Source organism: Orycteropus afer, unplaced genomic scaffold (genome assembly GCF_000298275.1).
Source record: "Orycteropus afer afer isolate SDZICR_OR568_19922 unplaced genomic scaffold, OryAfe1.0 scaffold00163, whole genome shotgun sequence".
Taxonomy (NCBI): domain Eukaryota; kingdom Metazoa; phylum Chordata; class Mammalia; order Tubulidentata; family Orycteropodidae; genus Orycteropus; species Orycteropus afer.
In genome coordinates, this window is record NW_006921750.1 from 82,986 (window position 1) to 100,050 (window position 17,065).

Genomic DNA, 17,065 nt, shown 5'->3' on the forward strand with positions numbered 1-17,065 from the left:
CTCAGCTGCTAGCAGAAAGATTAGCGATTTGAACCCACCAGATGATCTGCAAGAGAAAGATATGGCAGTCTACTCACATAAGATTACAGCCTTGGAAACACTATAGGGCAGTTCTACTCTGTCTTATAGAGTTGTGATGAAACAGAATAGACTCAATGGCAACGGATTGAGTTTAGTAAGTGCAACCTCATCATGTTGCAGTGAAGAAAAAATGAGAACAGTGTTTAGCTCAGTCCTTGCACACTGTAAGTGCTTAAGAGGTGTCAGCTGCTGTTACCCTAGCCAGGTCTCAGCTCAGAGGCACTAGCTGAAGATGTGGTGGGGAGGCCTAGCCCTACCCCTAGGATCTGTGAGAGTTGTACCCTTGGCAATTGTGAGATTATGTGGAGGATCTGGTGAGGGTATAGCCTGGGTAAGAGAATGAGGGGGAAGGGGTAGTTATCACAAAAGTAAATTACATCACCCTGGTCTGAGGGAAAGGCAGAGAACATTATGAATCACCTCACAAGGAAGCATGACCCCAACACCAGGAAGCTCCACTTATAGCTATTCATGAGTGGTAGAGCACTCATCAGGGGCCTAGCTTCTCCCTATAGGGTCATGGGCTGGCAGGAACACTCTACAAGAGGCAGCCAGAAGCCTGGAATCTAGGGGACCTGAGAATTGGGGTGTGGAGAAGAGGAACTTGCTATCTAGATGCCTCCAGGGCAGGGTCAGGATGCTGCAGGCCAGGCTGGCCTGTCAGCCCTAAAACACAAGCTTCTTAGGAACTTCCCATGCAAACTCGTTTCTTCCGAAGTGGCCATAGCATGCCGTCTTCTGGTAGATAGGCTTCTTCAAGTCCAAATCCCTGCATAGTCAGCAGAAGAAATAATCATTTTATAATGGTAGAAGAGCCAGGCTGCTTTCTCTCAATACCAACATGAAGGTGACTGACAAAGGATAGCCGCCAAACCATGTGGAGATTTGTCCCTCACAGAGCAATTCACTTACACATACCACACACTTTTAAGCCCACTTAAAATGAAGAAGCCAAATGAAATAGTCCACAAAGGCAATGTTTTGCATCTGACTTTGATAAGTAGTAACTGGGGTGTTAAAAGTTTGTGAGCAGCCATCTAAGGTACAACTATTTGTCTCGCCTTGTCTGGAACAAGAAAAGTGAAGAAAATCAAAGGAACATGGAAACAATTAGTTTAAAGGACTAATGGGCCATGTGAACCTCAGCCTCCATGACCCTGAGAACAGAACTAGATGGTGCCCTACTATCATTACCAACTGTTCTGAAAGTGACCACAATAGAAGGTCCTGGATAGGGAGGTGGGGAATAGGAAGAAAACTCAAAAATCATTTAAAAAAAAAAAAAGACCAGACTTACTGGTGAGATACAGACTGAAGGAACCCACAAGGCTATGACCTATAGTCACCCTCACAATCTGGAACTGAATTCACCTCTTGGCTCAACTTTCAGCCAAACATGTCTATCAGGTGTACAATAATACCAGGAAGGTACACACTCCTTAGAAAAATCAAACATACAAGATCAGAAGGGCAGCATTTGTGACCAGAAAGAAAGCTCAGAAGGCCAGAAGGGATAGGAAAGAAAGCCAAATGGAACAGGAAACACAGGGAAGAAGTGGGAAGAGTGCTATTACATTATGCGAACTGCAATCAACGTCACAAAACAAACTGTGTATGAATGGCTTAAATGGGAAACTAATTTGCTCCGTATACTTTCACCCAAATGATAATAAAAAGTTAAATCTATAGATGTGTGTACATATAAAGAAAGAGAGAAAAGAGGCTGAGGCTCAGAGGTGTACACAGGAGCACTAGGAGAGAGGATTTGAACCTTTCTCCTCCCATTGCACCAATCCAAGTCCAGAACAACTGCATCATCACCATGCTCCAAAGCAGGGATAATATGGGAATGAGAGCCTATGGGAAAACTAACTGACTATAGGACTTATAAGAACTCCCAGATTTCTGTCTGCTTAGAGATGCAGTCAGTGTCTGCTGGGCCAGCAAGGATATGCATCCCTTCTTCCAACCTGAAAACCAAAATCTCTGCTTTTGAAGAATACTTTCTGCTGGGCCAGGGACTTGGAGATCCTTCTATTTCTGAGAGGCTGAAAGCCTGTTCTTTCTGTGGAGTACTGGGTGTGGGGAAGTGGTCCTGAGTGCAGCATTCACTTTACCTGACAATGACTCCAGGCCGGAGATCAAAGTTCTTGTTCACCACATCAAGTAGCTCTCTCTCTGTCTTCTGAGAAGTTCCATAGGTGAAGATGGAGATAGACAGTGGCTCCGCCACACCAATGGCATAGGAAACCTTGCAGAGAGACAACTCAGAGAGACAGGAGCCTCTGCCCACTACCCGTCCCCCTGCAGAGTCCTCAGGAAGGGAGCCCCCACCCGTCTGCCTACAAAACTATAGTTTTCCCAATAGGCATTTTCCTCCATATGAGCTTCTCCCCCTTTCTGAAGAATTTTATTTTCCTTTCCCCAGGTTCTCTGAGGACATAACACAGAGTCACAACATTTGGGCAAGGTTACTGGTTTTCCTGCCAGGCTAACATCTATTGGGGCAGAACTGCTCTAGGCTCTCACTTCCAGGAGGAATGGTGAGATAGCATGTGGGGAGCTGACCTACCTGCATAGGCACTCTCTCTACTTGCACAGGTACTTTCCCTACCTGCACAAGCACTCTCCGACACAGGCCAGCTTTCACTAGGGACTTGGCCACCCAGCGGGCAGCATATGCAGCTGAGCGGTCCACCTTAGTGTAGTCCTTCCCAGAAAAGGCACCACCACCATGAGCACCCCAGCCACCGTAGGTGTCCACGATGATCTTACGGCCAGTGACTCCTGCATCCCCCTGCAGAGAGAAGGAAAAGCATCAGCACCAGAAGACAATGCCTGCAGGTGGACATTATCCCAGAACCAACTCTGGGCTCTCATCTCTGCTCAGCCACCAACTAGTGAAGACAGTCAGGTGGTACCTAAGGAAGATTAGTCAGAGCTTTTTTTGGGTCACAGCCAGCTTCAAACATTTTTAAAAAAATGAGTCCATCATACTGAGAAACCCAACTACAGGAGGGGTGCTGCACTGATGAATATAGCACTGGGTGGTAGCACAGTAGGCTGGTGATGTAACCAAAGATGCCACATGTCTGTTTTGGGCAATAGAGCAATAGAGATATATTTAAAGGGCAGTGACTCTAGGCTAAGTGATCTGGGGAAAGTCTGCATATTGTATCCCCCTTTTAAAGATCCACTGTTCATAGTAGCTTGTCTAGGCTTTGAGAAGTGTTGCAAGAAAATAGTAGCTCTCCCTTCCTTCCACTTGTGTTTCTTCAATAGGTTTGCTCATAGATCTTTGTGGCAGCACATCCACAGTGGAGGACCTGCTGGCAACAGTAGCCTTTCTCCTCACTCCTGTAGGTACAGGAGGAAGGGGCAGCAGGTGTGCCTGTCTCAAAGAACCCTGTCCAAACTTTCTGCTCATTAGACCTCATGAACAAACATCACAGTGGTGATTCAGCATGTTGCCAGAGAGAGCACAGCCAGAATAGGCAGGTATCCTGGCCATTTGGGGCATCTGTAATGAAGGGCCCAGCAAGCACTAAAGAGGGATCCTAGAGACACAAACCCATTCCTCACACGCTGGCTGAGCATGTGACTGAGGCTAGACCCATTGACTGCATTTTAGATCCACAGCCAGCCCAGGCCATCCCATGTGGAGCACTTGCAGTGGCCTGTGACCCAGAAACACAGGTGGGACACACCTGAGGGCCTCCAATGACGAACCGCCCACTGGGCTGCAGGTGGTAGATGGTGTCCTCATCCAGGTATCTAGCTGGCACCACAGCCCGTATCACCTGCTCTTTCAGGGCTGTGCGCATATCCTCCAGTGTAATGTCTTCATTGTGCTGCACGGAGATGACAATGGTGTGGATGCGCACAGGGATGACTGCACCATTATCTTGTGTGTACTGGACAGTCACCTGCAAATCAGAAGTGGAAGATGTACTGAGGCTCTGCTTTGCCTGTGGCCACCAGATGCTCAGGTCCTCAGGTGCCCACCACCAGTGGCCCTCAGGAAGCTAACCAACAAGCCTACCCATTTGAACACCTGCCCCATGTCAGAGATGACTGGGTGGAAGATGTGAGCTATTTCCACAATTTTTAATTACACAAAACCTGAAGTCTGAGATGCCATAGTTTCCTCTCAACTTGTGACCACTAGCCACCCCTGCTTCTGCATTACAGGCTCCTGGTGGCCCTGAATGCCTCTTGGCTAAAGCTTTCTCTTGTACTTTATGGCCTAGGGTCAGAGTGTATCTCTGCTCAAGTGAGGAGCACAGAGGTTCACAAGTCACATATTGGCTGACTAGCACCCATGGTGGAGGGTTCTGGATGCATATAGGGCCAGGAGACCTGCCTGCTGAAAGAACAGTATAAGAGGACCCAGGCCAGGGTGGCTGTGAGAAAGGATGCAGCAAGGGCCAGCTCAAGATAACCAGACAAGGAGAGGAAGAGCAGATGACCCTAGAGAGAAAGATGTTCCCATGATATCCTTCAGATCAGGCTGCCCAAGACATTCCCATCAACAGGGGTCAGCTACATGCCCATTCCATACATCACCTATTAACCTAAAGTCACCACAGTGAGGGAGGCCTTGCAGTCCCCACTTTACAAATAAGAAAAATGAGGGTGTTGGATATGAAAGCATGTGTCTGAAGTCTTACAGCCAGCTGTGTGAGGCCAAAGAGAACTGGAGAGCCTGTGTCCTCCACTCCCTGCAGACAAAGTGCCCCTCATGGGTCTGTGCTTCACCACACATTCATGAGTATGCATGGGCCAGACACTACAGACTGGATGGTCTTGGCACCCTGGTGTAGAGAGTGATGTGGGGAGAGATAGCAGAGAGACTAGGAAAAGACCTAGAATTAACTGAGCATACACTATGTACCATAAGCAGCTTTTATAGACAAGAAAGCTGAGGATCCAGAAGCTAAACACTTTGTCAGTATTATACAGCCAGGGAAGCAGGGATCTTACCTGGAGCTGTGTGGACTTGCAGCAGAAGGCCACCACTCCAGATCCAGAGTGGTGTGTTGGGCCACAGACTCCATGCTGCCCAGAGCAGTGTGGGCCAGGGGGCCCAGAACATGCAGTGCTAGCAGGGTGCAGCTATGGCAGATGATTCTGGTAGAACATTCCCATAGGCATAGGACTGCTCCCTACCTAGGGGCCCTACAGGACCCAGGGAAATAAATAGTGCCTCTCTGGAGTTGTGCCTGCCCAAGGGCCCTCAGACATCCACCAGTCAGTGGTGGGTGTGCATGAGACTTCCATGTTGTGTCCTGGCTGGTCAAAAAACAATGGGTGGGTTCTGGAAGAGGGAAGAGAAAAAATTCTGGCCACAAAGACATCTGCAGATGGAGAACAGCCTCTACATGCTGGGCTGGACACACATAGCACTTGGTGTGAGGCTTTCAGAGAGGGCTTGCCCAGCAGGTTTAGGACCAGGCCTTCACATCCTAAGGAGTTAAGGAGGCCCATTCACTGTTCTACTTGGACTGCACTTCTCTCCTTCTGGCAAATTCCTCACAGACCTATCAACTGGCAGCAGAGCAAAGGGCCCCAAGCATTGCTCTTATCTCACTACATCAGCAAGATGTTGGGAAAAACACAGCATGGAAAACACAACTCTGATGAAGTATAAAAATAGCCCTTGTACTGCCACCCAATTCCCAATATCAGCCCAAGAATTTGCTAAGGTGGAAAGAAAGCTTCATCCTGTTCACAGTCAGTACTCTGGTCTGATGATGGAAATTCTTTACAAGCAGGGTTGATTTCTCTGCACTACCTCTCACACATAGTGCTGTGGAAAGAGAGCCAGACTGCCTGCAGGCTGGCTGAGGGGTCCATGAGAGCCTGCAAACTGACTCACACCTTCACCCTCTGCCTGCTAGCAAGGAATGAGGTAGACTCTGGTATCCAAGGGAGTATTTGTAGGAAAGCTTAGTGCAATCTTGCAGGAAGAGAAGCCCTAAAAGAGCCCAGTTTCCGCTCTTTTCCTCTCTTGCTGCCTCCTAGACTTAGGAATCTCCAATTTCTTATCTATGCAGAAAGAAAGAAGCCTTTCCTATTATGTCAGCTGATCTGAAAGGTGGGTAGGAAAAGGAAAGCTCAGTCAGTCCCACTCTCTGTCCTGTTCCTGCTCTCAGATCTCCTTTTCTATGAATCCCCAACCTCTTTCTGTATCAGCAAAATATCAGGCCACGGCACACCCATGTCTCAACACCCCTTTCATTTGGTGCCATCACAATCTAAATACTTTAACTGAAAGATACTGATTCAATTTCTCACCTTAGGGTCATGTGGATAGCCCACCTGCTCTTCCTGGACTCAAGGCCCTGAAGTCACCCCAGTGAAGCAAGGTATCCAGGGTATTTGTGCCACCTCTGCTCTCAATATGGACTATGCAGCTAGAGTAAAAGCCATGTGCCTACTGCTGAGCTATACAAATGCACATGACATGCGTGGTAGTAGTCTGGTAGTGGCAGGAAAGATGTCCATGGGGAGATGAGAACTCTCTTGGCCACTAAAGGGCAGAAAGGGACCTGAGAAAGACTGTAGATAAAGGGAACAGTAGAAACACTAAGGAAAAAGGGGAACACAGTGTAAGGATGTAGATCAAGAAAAAGCTTGTAAGGGTATGGGACGGGGTTGCTGAGGAAGTTAAAGATGGAGGACCAAGAAAGGCTTTGAAAATTACAGATGGGGATCTTTTCCAATGGAAGCAGAAAGTGGCAGAACATACAGAGCAGGTACCAGAAAATTAAAAGTGAAGTCCAAAGGAAGTAACAGGAAGATCTCAGTGGGGGTATGGGCTGCACTGGCCAGGCATGGCAACACAGTGAAGGCTCCAGGAAGGCTGGGTCAGAGCAGGAGAACATTCTGCAGGCAAGGCATGGAGCACAGCTTACTGGAGGCAGAGGGGGTCTATGGCAGGACTGGGGAAACATACCCTACCCCACCCCTGCAGCTGAGTGGGAGGCAATCACAGCAGCATAAAGTAGGCTCCCAGAGTAGGGCAGATATGGGGCTAATTTTTGAGAGAGTGTTCAAGATTTGGTTCTGAGTGTGTGAAGGGAAAACTGGACCCACAAGTGTGGACAGAGAGGAGAATACGTTAGAGAAAGTGCCTCTGAACTGAAAGAGTCACCAGGAGGATGGGGACCAGGAGGAAAGAGTTCACTGGAGTCATCAGGGGTCACCAGGGCTAGGCACATAAAGAGCAGAAGTGGAGAAGAGGCCCCCCATGTGCTAACATTTGTATTACCGAAGACAATCAAATAAGACTCCAGTGTGTATTTCAACACTGTAAGGAGCTCAGAGTTTGGGGCAAAGGGATAAGGGCTGGAAACAAAAAAAATTAGAGCCTCTTTATGAGAAACAAAGACAAGAAAAACTGCCACAGTGAGACACAGACAGCACAGACAGCCTTGTTTACAATGCAGAGACCTGTGTGTAGGGAAAGACAGTGATAAAAAATAGAAAAGCTGCTTAAGAGTAAGTTTGTGACAGGAAATAGAGAATTATCAGAATAGGCATATGTTATGGAGGAAAAACACCTAGAACTCTTCTTCCAACTTCTCTGTATTTTAAAATTTTTTCATAATAAATTGTTGGGCAAAAAGCTTAGAATTGAGGATTTTCCAAATAAATAATTATTTTTAAAATGAATAATTATTTGAGAATGCAGACTACACACTTTGATCTTAAACATGACAAGAATATAGAGGATTGGGGGGTCCTTAAATTTTGTTTAGAGTTGTCCACACAGGAAGAGGAGGAAGCTCACCTGTGTCTTCGAGTCTGGCCTCAGCCAGGGGAGGACACCGGAACGTCTCAGATCTGCCATCTGAGCATTGAGTTTGTGAGCAAGGATGATGGTGAGGGGCATGCACTCCTCAGTCTCATCGGTGGCATAGCCAAACATCAAGCCCTGTAATAGGAGGACAGCAGGTTAAGAAATGTCCACTTCAGAACAACAGAACAGCAGCTTGCTTCTGGTCTAAAATTTCACTTTTGCAAGCAGTGATTGCATGTTTCATATATGGAACTCTGCATTGGGTTCTTGTGAAAGGAAGCCATGGTCCCTCAACCCAGCTCTAGAAAGGTGTACAAGCCAAAATCAGGTACTAGTGATCACAGCCTTCCACAGCATGGCTAGGCATTAAAATCACCCCAGTGAAACAGGGTATCCAGCATGCCCCCAAGACTGGCTCATGGCTCCCCGGCTCTCAGACTAGGTTTAGCCCAGTGTGATTGACCCCACTACTCATGAGCTTCACCAGCCAGCTCCTGACAGCATAGTTAGCATCAAGTCCGAGAAAGTTACTGCACTATTTAGGCCTGACCCAGTTCCATGCAGAATGTAGGTACCTGGTCTCCTGCACCGACATCCTCTTCGTTTCTGTCTAGGTGAACACACTGTGCAATATCGGGGGACTGCTGCTCCAAAGCCACCAGGACATTGCAGGTCTTGAAGTCAAAGCCTGGGCAGCGGGAAGCAAGCCTGCATGGGCACTTGCAGAGGGGGTGGCTATGCTCCCTCGTGGACCCAGGGTTGGGTGGATGGGCTCTAACTAGCTGGTCCTGTCTAGGCCCAAAGCAGATGCTCAGGACAAAGAAGAGCCTGATTCCTTCACATTAGTCTACACAGACTTGCAGCTTAAAAGGCAGGTAACACCAACACTACTCTAGGTAGACAGTGAAGGGGTGACCTATGGCCTTCACCCTTGGTCTTCCCACAGGAACCTATGCAGGCCCAGTTTAAACATCAGTGAATAGAGTTCAGAATCCCAGATGTATGCCTCACCAACACAGTAAATTCATTGAACAGATACAGTGCACTCACACTTCAGAGGGACTCTGCTGCCAGCACCCTGCCATGAGACACCTACAGTGACCAGGCAGAAAGAAATGCCAAAGATTTTAGCCCACCCCCAAGCTCAGACCTAGAAGGAGAGGAATGGTTTCCACCCTGGTTCAGCATGCTGAGGATGGATTTAGGAAGAAGCCCCATTTGAGGAGTCCTGTGCACAGAGCCCATCTTCTCCCTGATTGACTGCTAGCCTCTGTGGTAGATCACTGGGACCATGTGAACACACAGATGTCCTCCACACAGGCACTAGTGACAGGTAGATGAACCATGTCCTGAATTGCATGATCACTCTGTTCTCTTCTACTCACACTACCAGAGGGGGCTCACTAAAAACAGAACTATATTGTTCATATAAATGTTTAAAATAATAAAATTGAAACTCCTCAGAAAAATGACTCTACAGCCCTTGTCTCTTGACCCCAGATCCCTTAAATAGCATTGCAATACTTTTCCTTTAGCCAAAATGAAATGAGGCTTAGCCATGCACAGGGTATATTTCTCCACCTCCACTTTTTGTTAATACAGTCACTCTGCCTAGAATGCACTTTTCTGATCTCACTCTACCTTGGGCAGTTTCCTAGCACAGACACACATCAGCCTTGGGCACACAGAAACTCAGCCAATTCCCTCTTCCCCTTCCTTTCTACGGGACATCACCTCCTGGGATCCTTTGTGTCTCATGCAGAACAAGTGCTGCTCTTGAATAAGGTGCACCTTATTTCCTGGTGAAGTAAGCTTTTCCTGGTGGAGCAGGGAGCAGGCTCTGCATGGAGACATGCTAGGAAGCAGCTTCTTGTAAACAGTGTATTTCCTCATGATCACTCCCTGTGTTCTTAGGAGGATTAATAGTGCTCACTGCTTCTCTTCCCAGGGATTCTTGATCCCTGAAACAGACTCTTATAACTAACTGTGTCCACTTTTGGATCTTCACACTTTAGCTGAACTGATGATGTTCCATGTGTCTGTGCTTTCTTGCACAGCTGGGGCTCTCTCACTTACAAAGATGGAGGTGTGGTCATCTTTGCCACTGTGACCCACAAAGATACCATACTTCATACCTAATGACTAATAACTAACAAGGGGCAGAAATTAGCAGAGTCAAAACAGTCAAGGAAGGCTGCTCTTCACTGCCACTGCTTAAAGTAGAAATTCAGGAAATTCAGAGGGCTGAGACCCAAAAGGAATTTTTATTTAAAATCTGGGAATATAATGCCAGAAGCCACTGTGAAACCTTTAAGAACTGGGAGCTGAGCTCTATGCAAGAATCCCCACTGTACATACATGCACACAAGCCTTCAGCATCCACTCTTATGGATTGGGTCTTCTAATGCCCTTACATAGTGCCTTTGCCTGCCCAGTCCTACTTCTTGGACTCTGCTTTGTGGCATCAATTTCTTTCCAGCTCTCAGCCCCTGCCTGGTCACCAGTGTTGCTCCTCAATTTCTTGCCAGGCCTGTTCCTCTCCCCTGGCTTCAAGCTCCCCAGGGTGAGGAACTAGTGCTGACCTGGGACACCCTCCTTGAACTCAGAGCCATGGTTGACTTGGGCTACAGCCTGGCTTATGCAAATGTTATCAGTAACAGTGCTGGTCAATGTCATTTTTTAATTTTTATTTATTTATTTTTTCCATTTAATGGTAAGCTCCCAATGTGGTCTGCCACTCACTCATTCATTTTACCTCGTACAAACTCTTTATCTCTTCTACTTCCTCACCTGCATAAGTATGTCAGTTTCTAAAAGGATTAAATAAGAGAGCACATATAAAGAGTGCGCATGCCCAGCACAAAGGTGATATCCCAACAGAGGTAATTCCTGTCCCTTGGTTATTCTCTCTTTTCCAAAACCTTACTTGCTCTAAGATGGCAGAAGACTCCTAAACAAGACCACTGCAACAGTAATGAGCATGTGCTAGTTCAAATGAGCCCAGTGACTTCTGCCAGAGCCTTTGACTGTGGGTGGGTGGGAGATGGGGTGGGGAGGGGCTTTCCTCCTAGTACACTTTTACACTTCCACAGACCAGGAGCTCAGATTTGACATGTATAGTATAGGTGGCTCTCTAGCAGAGCCCCACACCTATGCTGACCCAGAGGCCCTGCCGCCTCACCTTTGGCAGAGTCATCGTAGCCAATGTGCTTAATGGTGTCTCTCACTACCCGCTGGTAGTCTACCGTGGCCACAGAGGTGATTTCCCCACATAGCAGCACCATGCCTGTCTTACACACAGTCTCTGCAAGGGAAGAAGGAGGTGAGGGACCACATGCCAGCAAAGGAGGTTTATGAGTCTAGACCATACACAGCACTGATAAAAGGACTCATAGAGATCTTATGATGAATAATTCCAGAATGAACTTAGTAACACTAAGAAGAATAATAAATTCCATCAATAAGCACTGACCATCTTCCAATGTTGCCTGGAGAATAATGCTTTGGGAAGAATTGGTCACACTGGAGTTTTCATACCTACACCAGGTACTTGTGTGATCTTGGACAAATTATTGAGCCTCCCCAAGTCTCAGCTTCCTCAACTGTTAGAGGAAGATAAAATAATACACCGTTTGAGGATTAAAATAAGACAGTGTGAAGGCAGTCAGCATGTATGCCTCCACCCCCAAAGCTAAAGCTCCACGGCAGTCTTCAGGGAAGGCTTCCTGACAAAGCATCCAGGCATGTCAATCTACTCTCCAGCCATTTACAAAAAGTTCTGGGGGAGGGGTCCCTAAAATATTTGCTACCTGGATGAGAAAGTAACCAGGGAAAGAAGGCTGGATCTGTGTATGATATTAAGAAGAACTGAACTCAAGCCCATGCAAGGCATTTCTCCCTTCCCATGGGCCATGGCCAAGGTACCCATCATCATCCCACTAGAAAGGTGAGGGGCTGACCTGGTCACCTCTAGATCCTTCTAGGCTCTGTGACTGTGTCCCTCACTCTGCTGCTGTGTCTTCTAGGGCATCAATGGTTTCATCTGCCAAAGAACTTATCCTCAAAATAAAAATGAAGGTCTTTCTGCATGAGTTACCATGAAACAATGAATGATGTGGATGTGAAAGATTTCAGTGCTTTAATTTAACTAAAAGACCCATTAGGAAAGCTATTGGTTTAATTAAGAGCAATCAGTGAAGATTCTGCCTTCCTGTTGCTATTAAATGTGAAACATAAATTGTTTTAAACTTAATCATGCCACAAACTAGGTAAAAGAACAAGAAGAGCCAGATCTTTATGCAACCAACAAAAATTCTTGTAATGGGGTGCAGCTCATAACCACACAGCAGTCTCCTTTATTTCTAAGATCTCTCTGTGGTGTGGAGACTTCTAAGAACTGTGAGCTGTCCACTCCCATGAAGATCAAGTGTCAGAGAGGTCAGGCTCCAAACAGACCCTCTACTATTTAGAGTTGCTAGGATAACTACAGGGAGCTCTGGTAGTGTAGTGGCTAAGGCACTTGACTGCTAACCAGAAGGGTGGCTGTTCAAACTCACCAGCCACTCCTCAGAAGGTAGATCAGGCAATCTGCTTCCGTAGTGATAGGAGGGGTCGCTATGAGTCGGGTCCTACTCGACAGCACATATCAACAACAACAGGATAACTACAAGATAATTACCAATTTGTTTCAGGATTAGAAATATTTTTCTCCCTTTTGCCTAAGGCCTTTGTCTGCTAACCAGAAGGCTGGCAGTCAAACTCACCAGCCACTCCTGGGAAGGAAGGTTGGGCAATCTACTTCTGTAGTGATACAGCCTCGGAAACGCAAGGAGGGGTCACTATGAGTTGGGTTCGACTCGACGGCAGTGTGTTTGTTCTAATTTTTGTTTTGTTTTTGTTTTTATGAATAAAACCTACTGTAAACCAGAGGACCCAGATTTTGAAACCAAGGAGTATATGGTCTTATGCCCATGATAAAGGTCTCAGCCCCGACCACTTAGCTTTCCAGCAGGCAGAAAGCAGGCATTTCTCACCGCAGGCCACCTTGGCATTGGGGTCTTGCTTGAGATGGGCATCCAGCACTGCATCACTGATTTGGTCACAGATCTTATCTGGGAAGGAAATAACATGCAGAGAATCACTGAAATATTAGTTATAACATACCACAGATGATAAAATGATTAGGTATTTTGTCAGTTTACATATCAAATCTACCTATCTAACAGGACACTTTTTAAAATATAAAAAACTGAAATCACTGAGATTTTTATTTCTTTCCATTCCTCCCTTTGGATGATGTGTGTTATATAAAGTCATAGAATTACCTCAGAAGACAAATACACTCTCAAATTAGCTCTGCTAAGATTCCAAAGTAATTGGCGTGTATGTACACACAAACAAACACATACAGGTTCTTATAACCAAATTTTCTCTCATTCCTAAACATATTCTCTTTAATTCTAACATCTGGAACAGTCCTTAAAACAGAAGTTAAAATAGTTAATAACATCAGCAGGCTCATGACTCAAGTTGTAGAATCACAATAGACAAACAAATGCACCACACTGCAAGTTCCACAACACACAATACACCATTTATAAACCACCACACCCAAGCCCATGTCTCTATCCACGAGAATTCTTCAGGAGAACACCTACACACCCTTACAGCACCATGGGAGCTTTTTAGCTTTTCCTAAGTATCTCTTAGATCCTCTCACATGTTCACTCGGCCTCTTAATGCCAGACATCTTGATATTTGGGTTAGATCTCATTAGTCAAGGTGGGCTAGAAACGGTAAAGTATGAGCTAGAATTTGATCTTACTCTTCTACTCTCTGCCTTAAAGACTCTACGTAGTCTAGAATGCTTACTTGCTGGCACTGTGGAAAAATCCACTTTTACATGGGTGTTATATCAACTGTCAGAGCTCACAAATTCAGAAATAAAAGTGACTGCTATTTACATATATATCTCCTTACAAGTGTTCAAAGTACCCATAGAATTAGCACTTAATTGGCTAAGAATGTCTTTAATTAGAATCCAGCTCCAGAATCAAGCTGTTCTGCTCTTGAAAGTATATAGTAAGTTCTATAATTAAAGATGTAAATTAATCTGTTATTAAAAGTTAATGTTCTAATATCTCCTTCAGAAACTGCTACTAAACGTATGCTTGAGTTTTTTTTTTTTTTTCCCTACTTACCCACCTGCCATTGTCAGACCCTGGTTGTAAATTTAGGTTCATATGAGTTCAGTGCCTCTGTACATTTTACCCAGGAGGGGCTCCCACTGCTAAAATATCCTAAAATAGATATATGATGGGCACTTTAGGCTTGCCCATCAGGACTCCTAGGATCTATTCACATGCTGATCATGGATGTTCAAAGGACACGGCGTACATGCTCCTAATCCTCACAGGGAAATGCAACAGCTATTATGGACAAAGCTGAAGTCAGGCAAGGGTGTCAAGACAGGTCAGAAGAGCCTAAGATAGAGCCAAGATAGAGCCTAGGGAGACCATTCTGAACTGTTTCCTTAGATTTTCAAAATTTTCATCAATATCTCTTGGTAGGCCCAAGACAGCCAATCATTGATATTGATAATTAAAAAGGAAATATTATTTTTATCTTTTTGGTGGAGAGGAATTCAGGTTTGGAAGGATAAGCAGAAAGTCACCCAGCCTTAGAGGAAACTGACTTACTTAGACAGTTAATTTATCGTGGCAGATCTATATATGACCTTCATTGCCACTGGGTTGTAGAGAAGATGTTGGACATAGCAATGTATCTGTGATTATGAGAATAGTAAATATAGAAATTCATCTATCAAACTGTGCACAATGAAAGTCTATTACACTCAATTGAGCCATGAGGCTGTCTTGTACAATGTGGGATGTTTAGCAGCATTCCTGGCCTCTACATACTAGATGTCAGTAGCATTCCCCTCACCATAGTTGTGATAACCAAAAGTGTCTCCATGAGGAGGAAGAGGGTAAAATCATGGTTGAGAACCATTGGTTTACCATATATATGGAAGGAGTAGTGCACTGAGACATCCAAAGCTGACATATAAGGTATGGGAATTAAATATTTTCAAGAAAGAATGAAGGCAAGGAAAATGAAAAAAGTCAGGCTTGGGAATAAGTTACCAAAAACTTCAAATGCTCAAATGAAATTTGGAGATGCATAAGTGCTTCTAGAGCAGTGGTTCTCACAGTGAAGTTCCCTAATCAACAGCATCAATATCACCTGGGTACTTGCTAGAAATACATATTCTTTGCTCCCATCACAGATGAGCTGAATCAGACACTGAGGTGTAGTTCAGCACACTGTTTTAAAGAGCCTTCATGTAGTCTGGTGCATGCTCAAACCTGAGAGCCAGTAACTTAGGATTGAGGTTCTGAATGTCTAACCATGGTCCTCATTGCCACCAAGGAAGTCCCTCTCATGTCCCCACTTCACTGTCCACCTATCTGTCAAGGGCAAAATTTGCCTGAATTTTATTCTGCCTCAATAAGTTATCTACACTTCCCTTAGCTAATATACCTGAGACTTCCAGGACCTAGAGATCAACCATAGCACCAGTTAGAAACATGGCTGATCACTTCTGAACTCCTTGTGCTTTAGGTGCAAAATTTAGTGACCCATGGCCTTGTGTGAAGGAATATTCTCTGTTGACCTAAGCTACTCATTAATAACAGATAAAGCTTTACTCAAAAAAAAAAAAAAAAAAGGACTACAAAAAGTTAAGATCTGAGGATACATTATATACATAAAACTTTCTTCACCCACAGCTTGCTCTCCATTGCAGCCCTACTATGCAGAAATGTTGGTGGTGGGTAGTAGCTATGGACTTTGGCTTCATTAACTTATAAATTATCATTTGCCTAATAGATGACTAATTAATCAAACTACAAATTATTAGAATGAAAAACACTTCACTGATTCTCTTGCAATCCTTTCTATTAATGCAAAGTTCCTTCCAAGACTCTACTCAATGTGACCCCCTCAAATGCAGTCAGTCCATCTCAGCCTACTCACCAGGGTGTCCCTCTCCCACAGACTCAGATGTGAATATGAAGGCACCTTCTTCATTCACAGAGTGGTCACACAAGCCATCCACTGGCCCGTTCATCTCTTCACAATGCTCCAGACAGCTTCTTCAGAGTAGTAGTTCTAATGCTGTGACTTTGAGTTCTTCTTTCAACTCAGCAGGCTTTTCTGTGGCAGAGACACAAGGATGGGTCCCGCTTGGCCAACAGGAGCACTTAAGAAGATGGGTGGGAAAGGAGGAGTGGACTGAACACAAGGCGTCACTCTTCCTCCACTAGCTTGCTCCTGATTGACTCCTATATATGGAAAAGTGAAAGTACCTGAATAATCATGTGTGGAAATTGGAGGAGTCCACTTCTGGTGAGAAAAGTCACCTTACCTTGAAAATTCCACTCCTTACCTATGACCTCCCAAGCCCAGAGTCAGGTAGCAAAAGCTATACAAATTCAATAGAACTGAAGCTCCCTCCTGTGAGACTCTGCTTCAGTTTTGCTGCATATATTGCCATGTTGCTCCAAGGATAACATCCCCCTTGGAAGGTGGGGTTCCGTGGACTCAAGAATACTTTTTTCCAGAGATATGGCTTAGGCTAATATTGCAACATACTGTGACTTCTGCCGTTTGCTCCTCCTCCTCTCCCCTACTTAGTCTGGACTGGGCACTTTCCTATAACCTACCTTCTCAGAGCAAGAACACATATCTATGTTCTGAGCCAACTTTGATGTTACACAACAGATTCATTTTAGAGGAAAAGATATAGTCTATATTTTTCTGCTAATAGAGTTCACCTAAACTGTCAACTTCTCTAAGATGCTGGCAATCATATTAGACAGGTTACAGAGATCAATGTTTTTCAGAATAGGATTTCTGAGAGACAGACTAATTCCAGGATAGTTATCAGAGTCCAGTTTCCCAAAGCTTCTAGGAGATAAATTAAAATCTACATACTCCTATATACTTGATAAACATCCTGCTCCCATAACTCCTGCATGATGCTTGCTTTGACCAAGGAAAAAAGTAAACAAATGCCATAAATGACAATATCGGTCACTTCATTCCCTTCCTCTCTGAGATCTGGTGACATCCTCAGACCCAAGGAATAATAAGAACTTGATATGAAGAAGAATGAGA

General features: G+C 45.1%; 1 protein-coding gene across 1 annotated transcript; it reads right to left on the reverse strand.

The window, feature by feature from the left end:
* Positions 1-747: 747 nt before the first annotated feature.
* On the reverse strand, positions 748-16,016 carry MAT1A (methionine adenosyltransferase 1A). Its single transcript, XM_007946474.2, has 9 exons — positions 15,923-16,016; positions 12,919-12,996; positions 11,067-11,189; positions 8,461-8,573; positions 7,877-8,020; positions 3,789-4,007; positions 2,696-2,878; positions 2,199-2,332; positions 748-850 (listed from the first exon to the last, which is right to left on the reverse strand). Exons 1-9 carry the CDS (start codon positions 16,014-16,016, stop codon positions 748-750), a joined length of 1,191 nt encoding a protein of 396 aa, XP_007944665.1.
* Between the last annotated feature and the right edge of the window lie 1,049 nt (positions 16,017-17,065).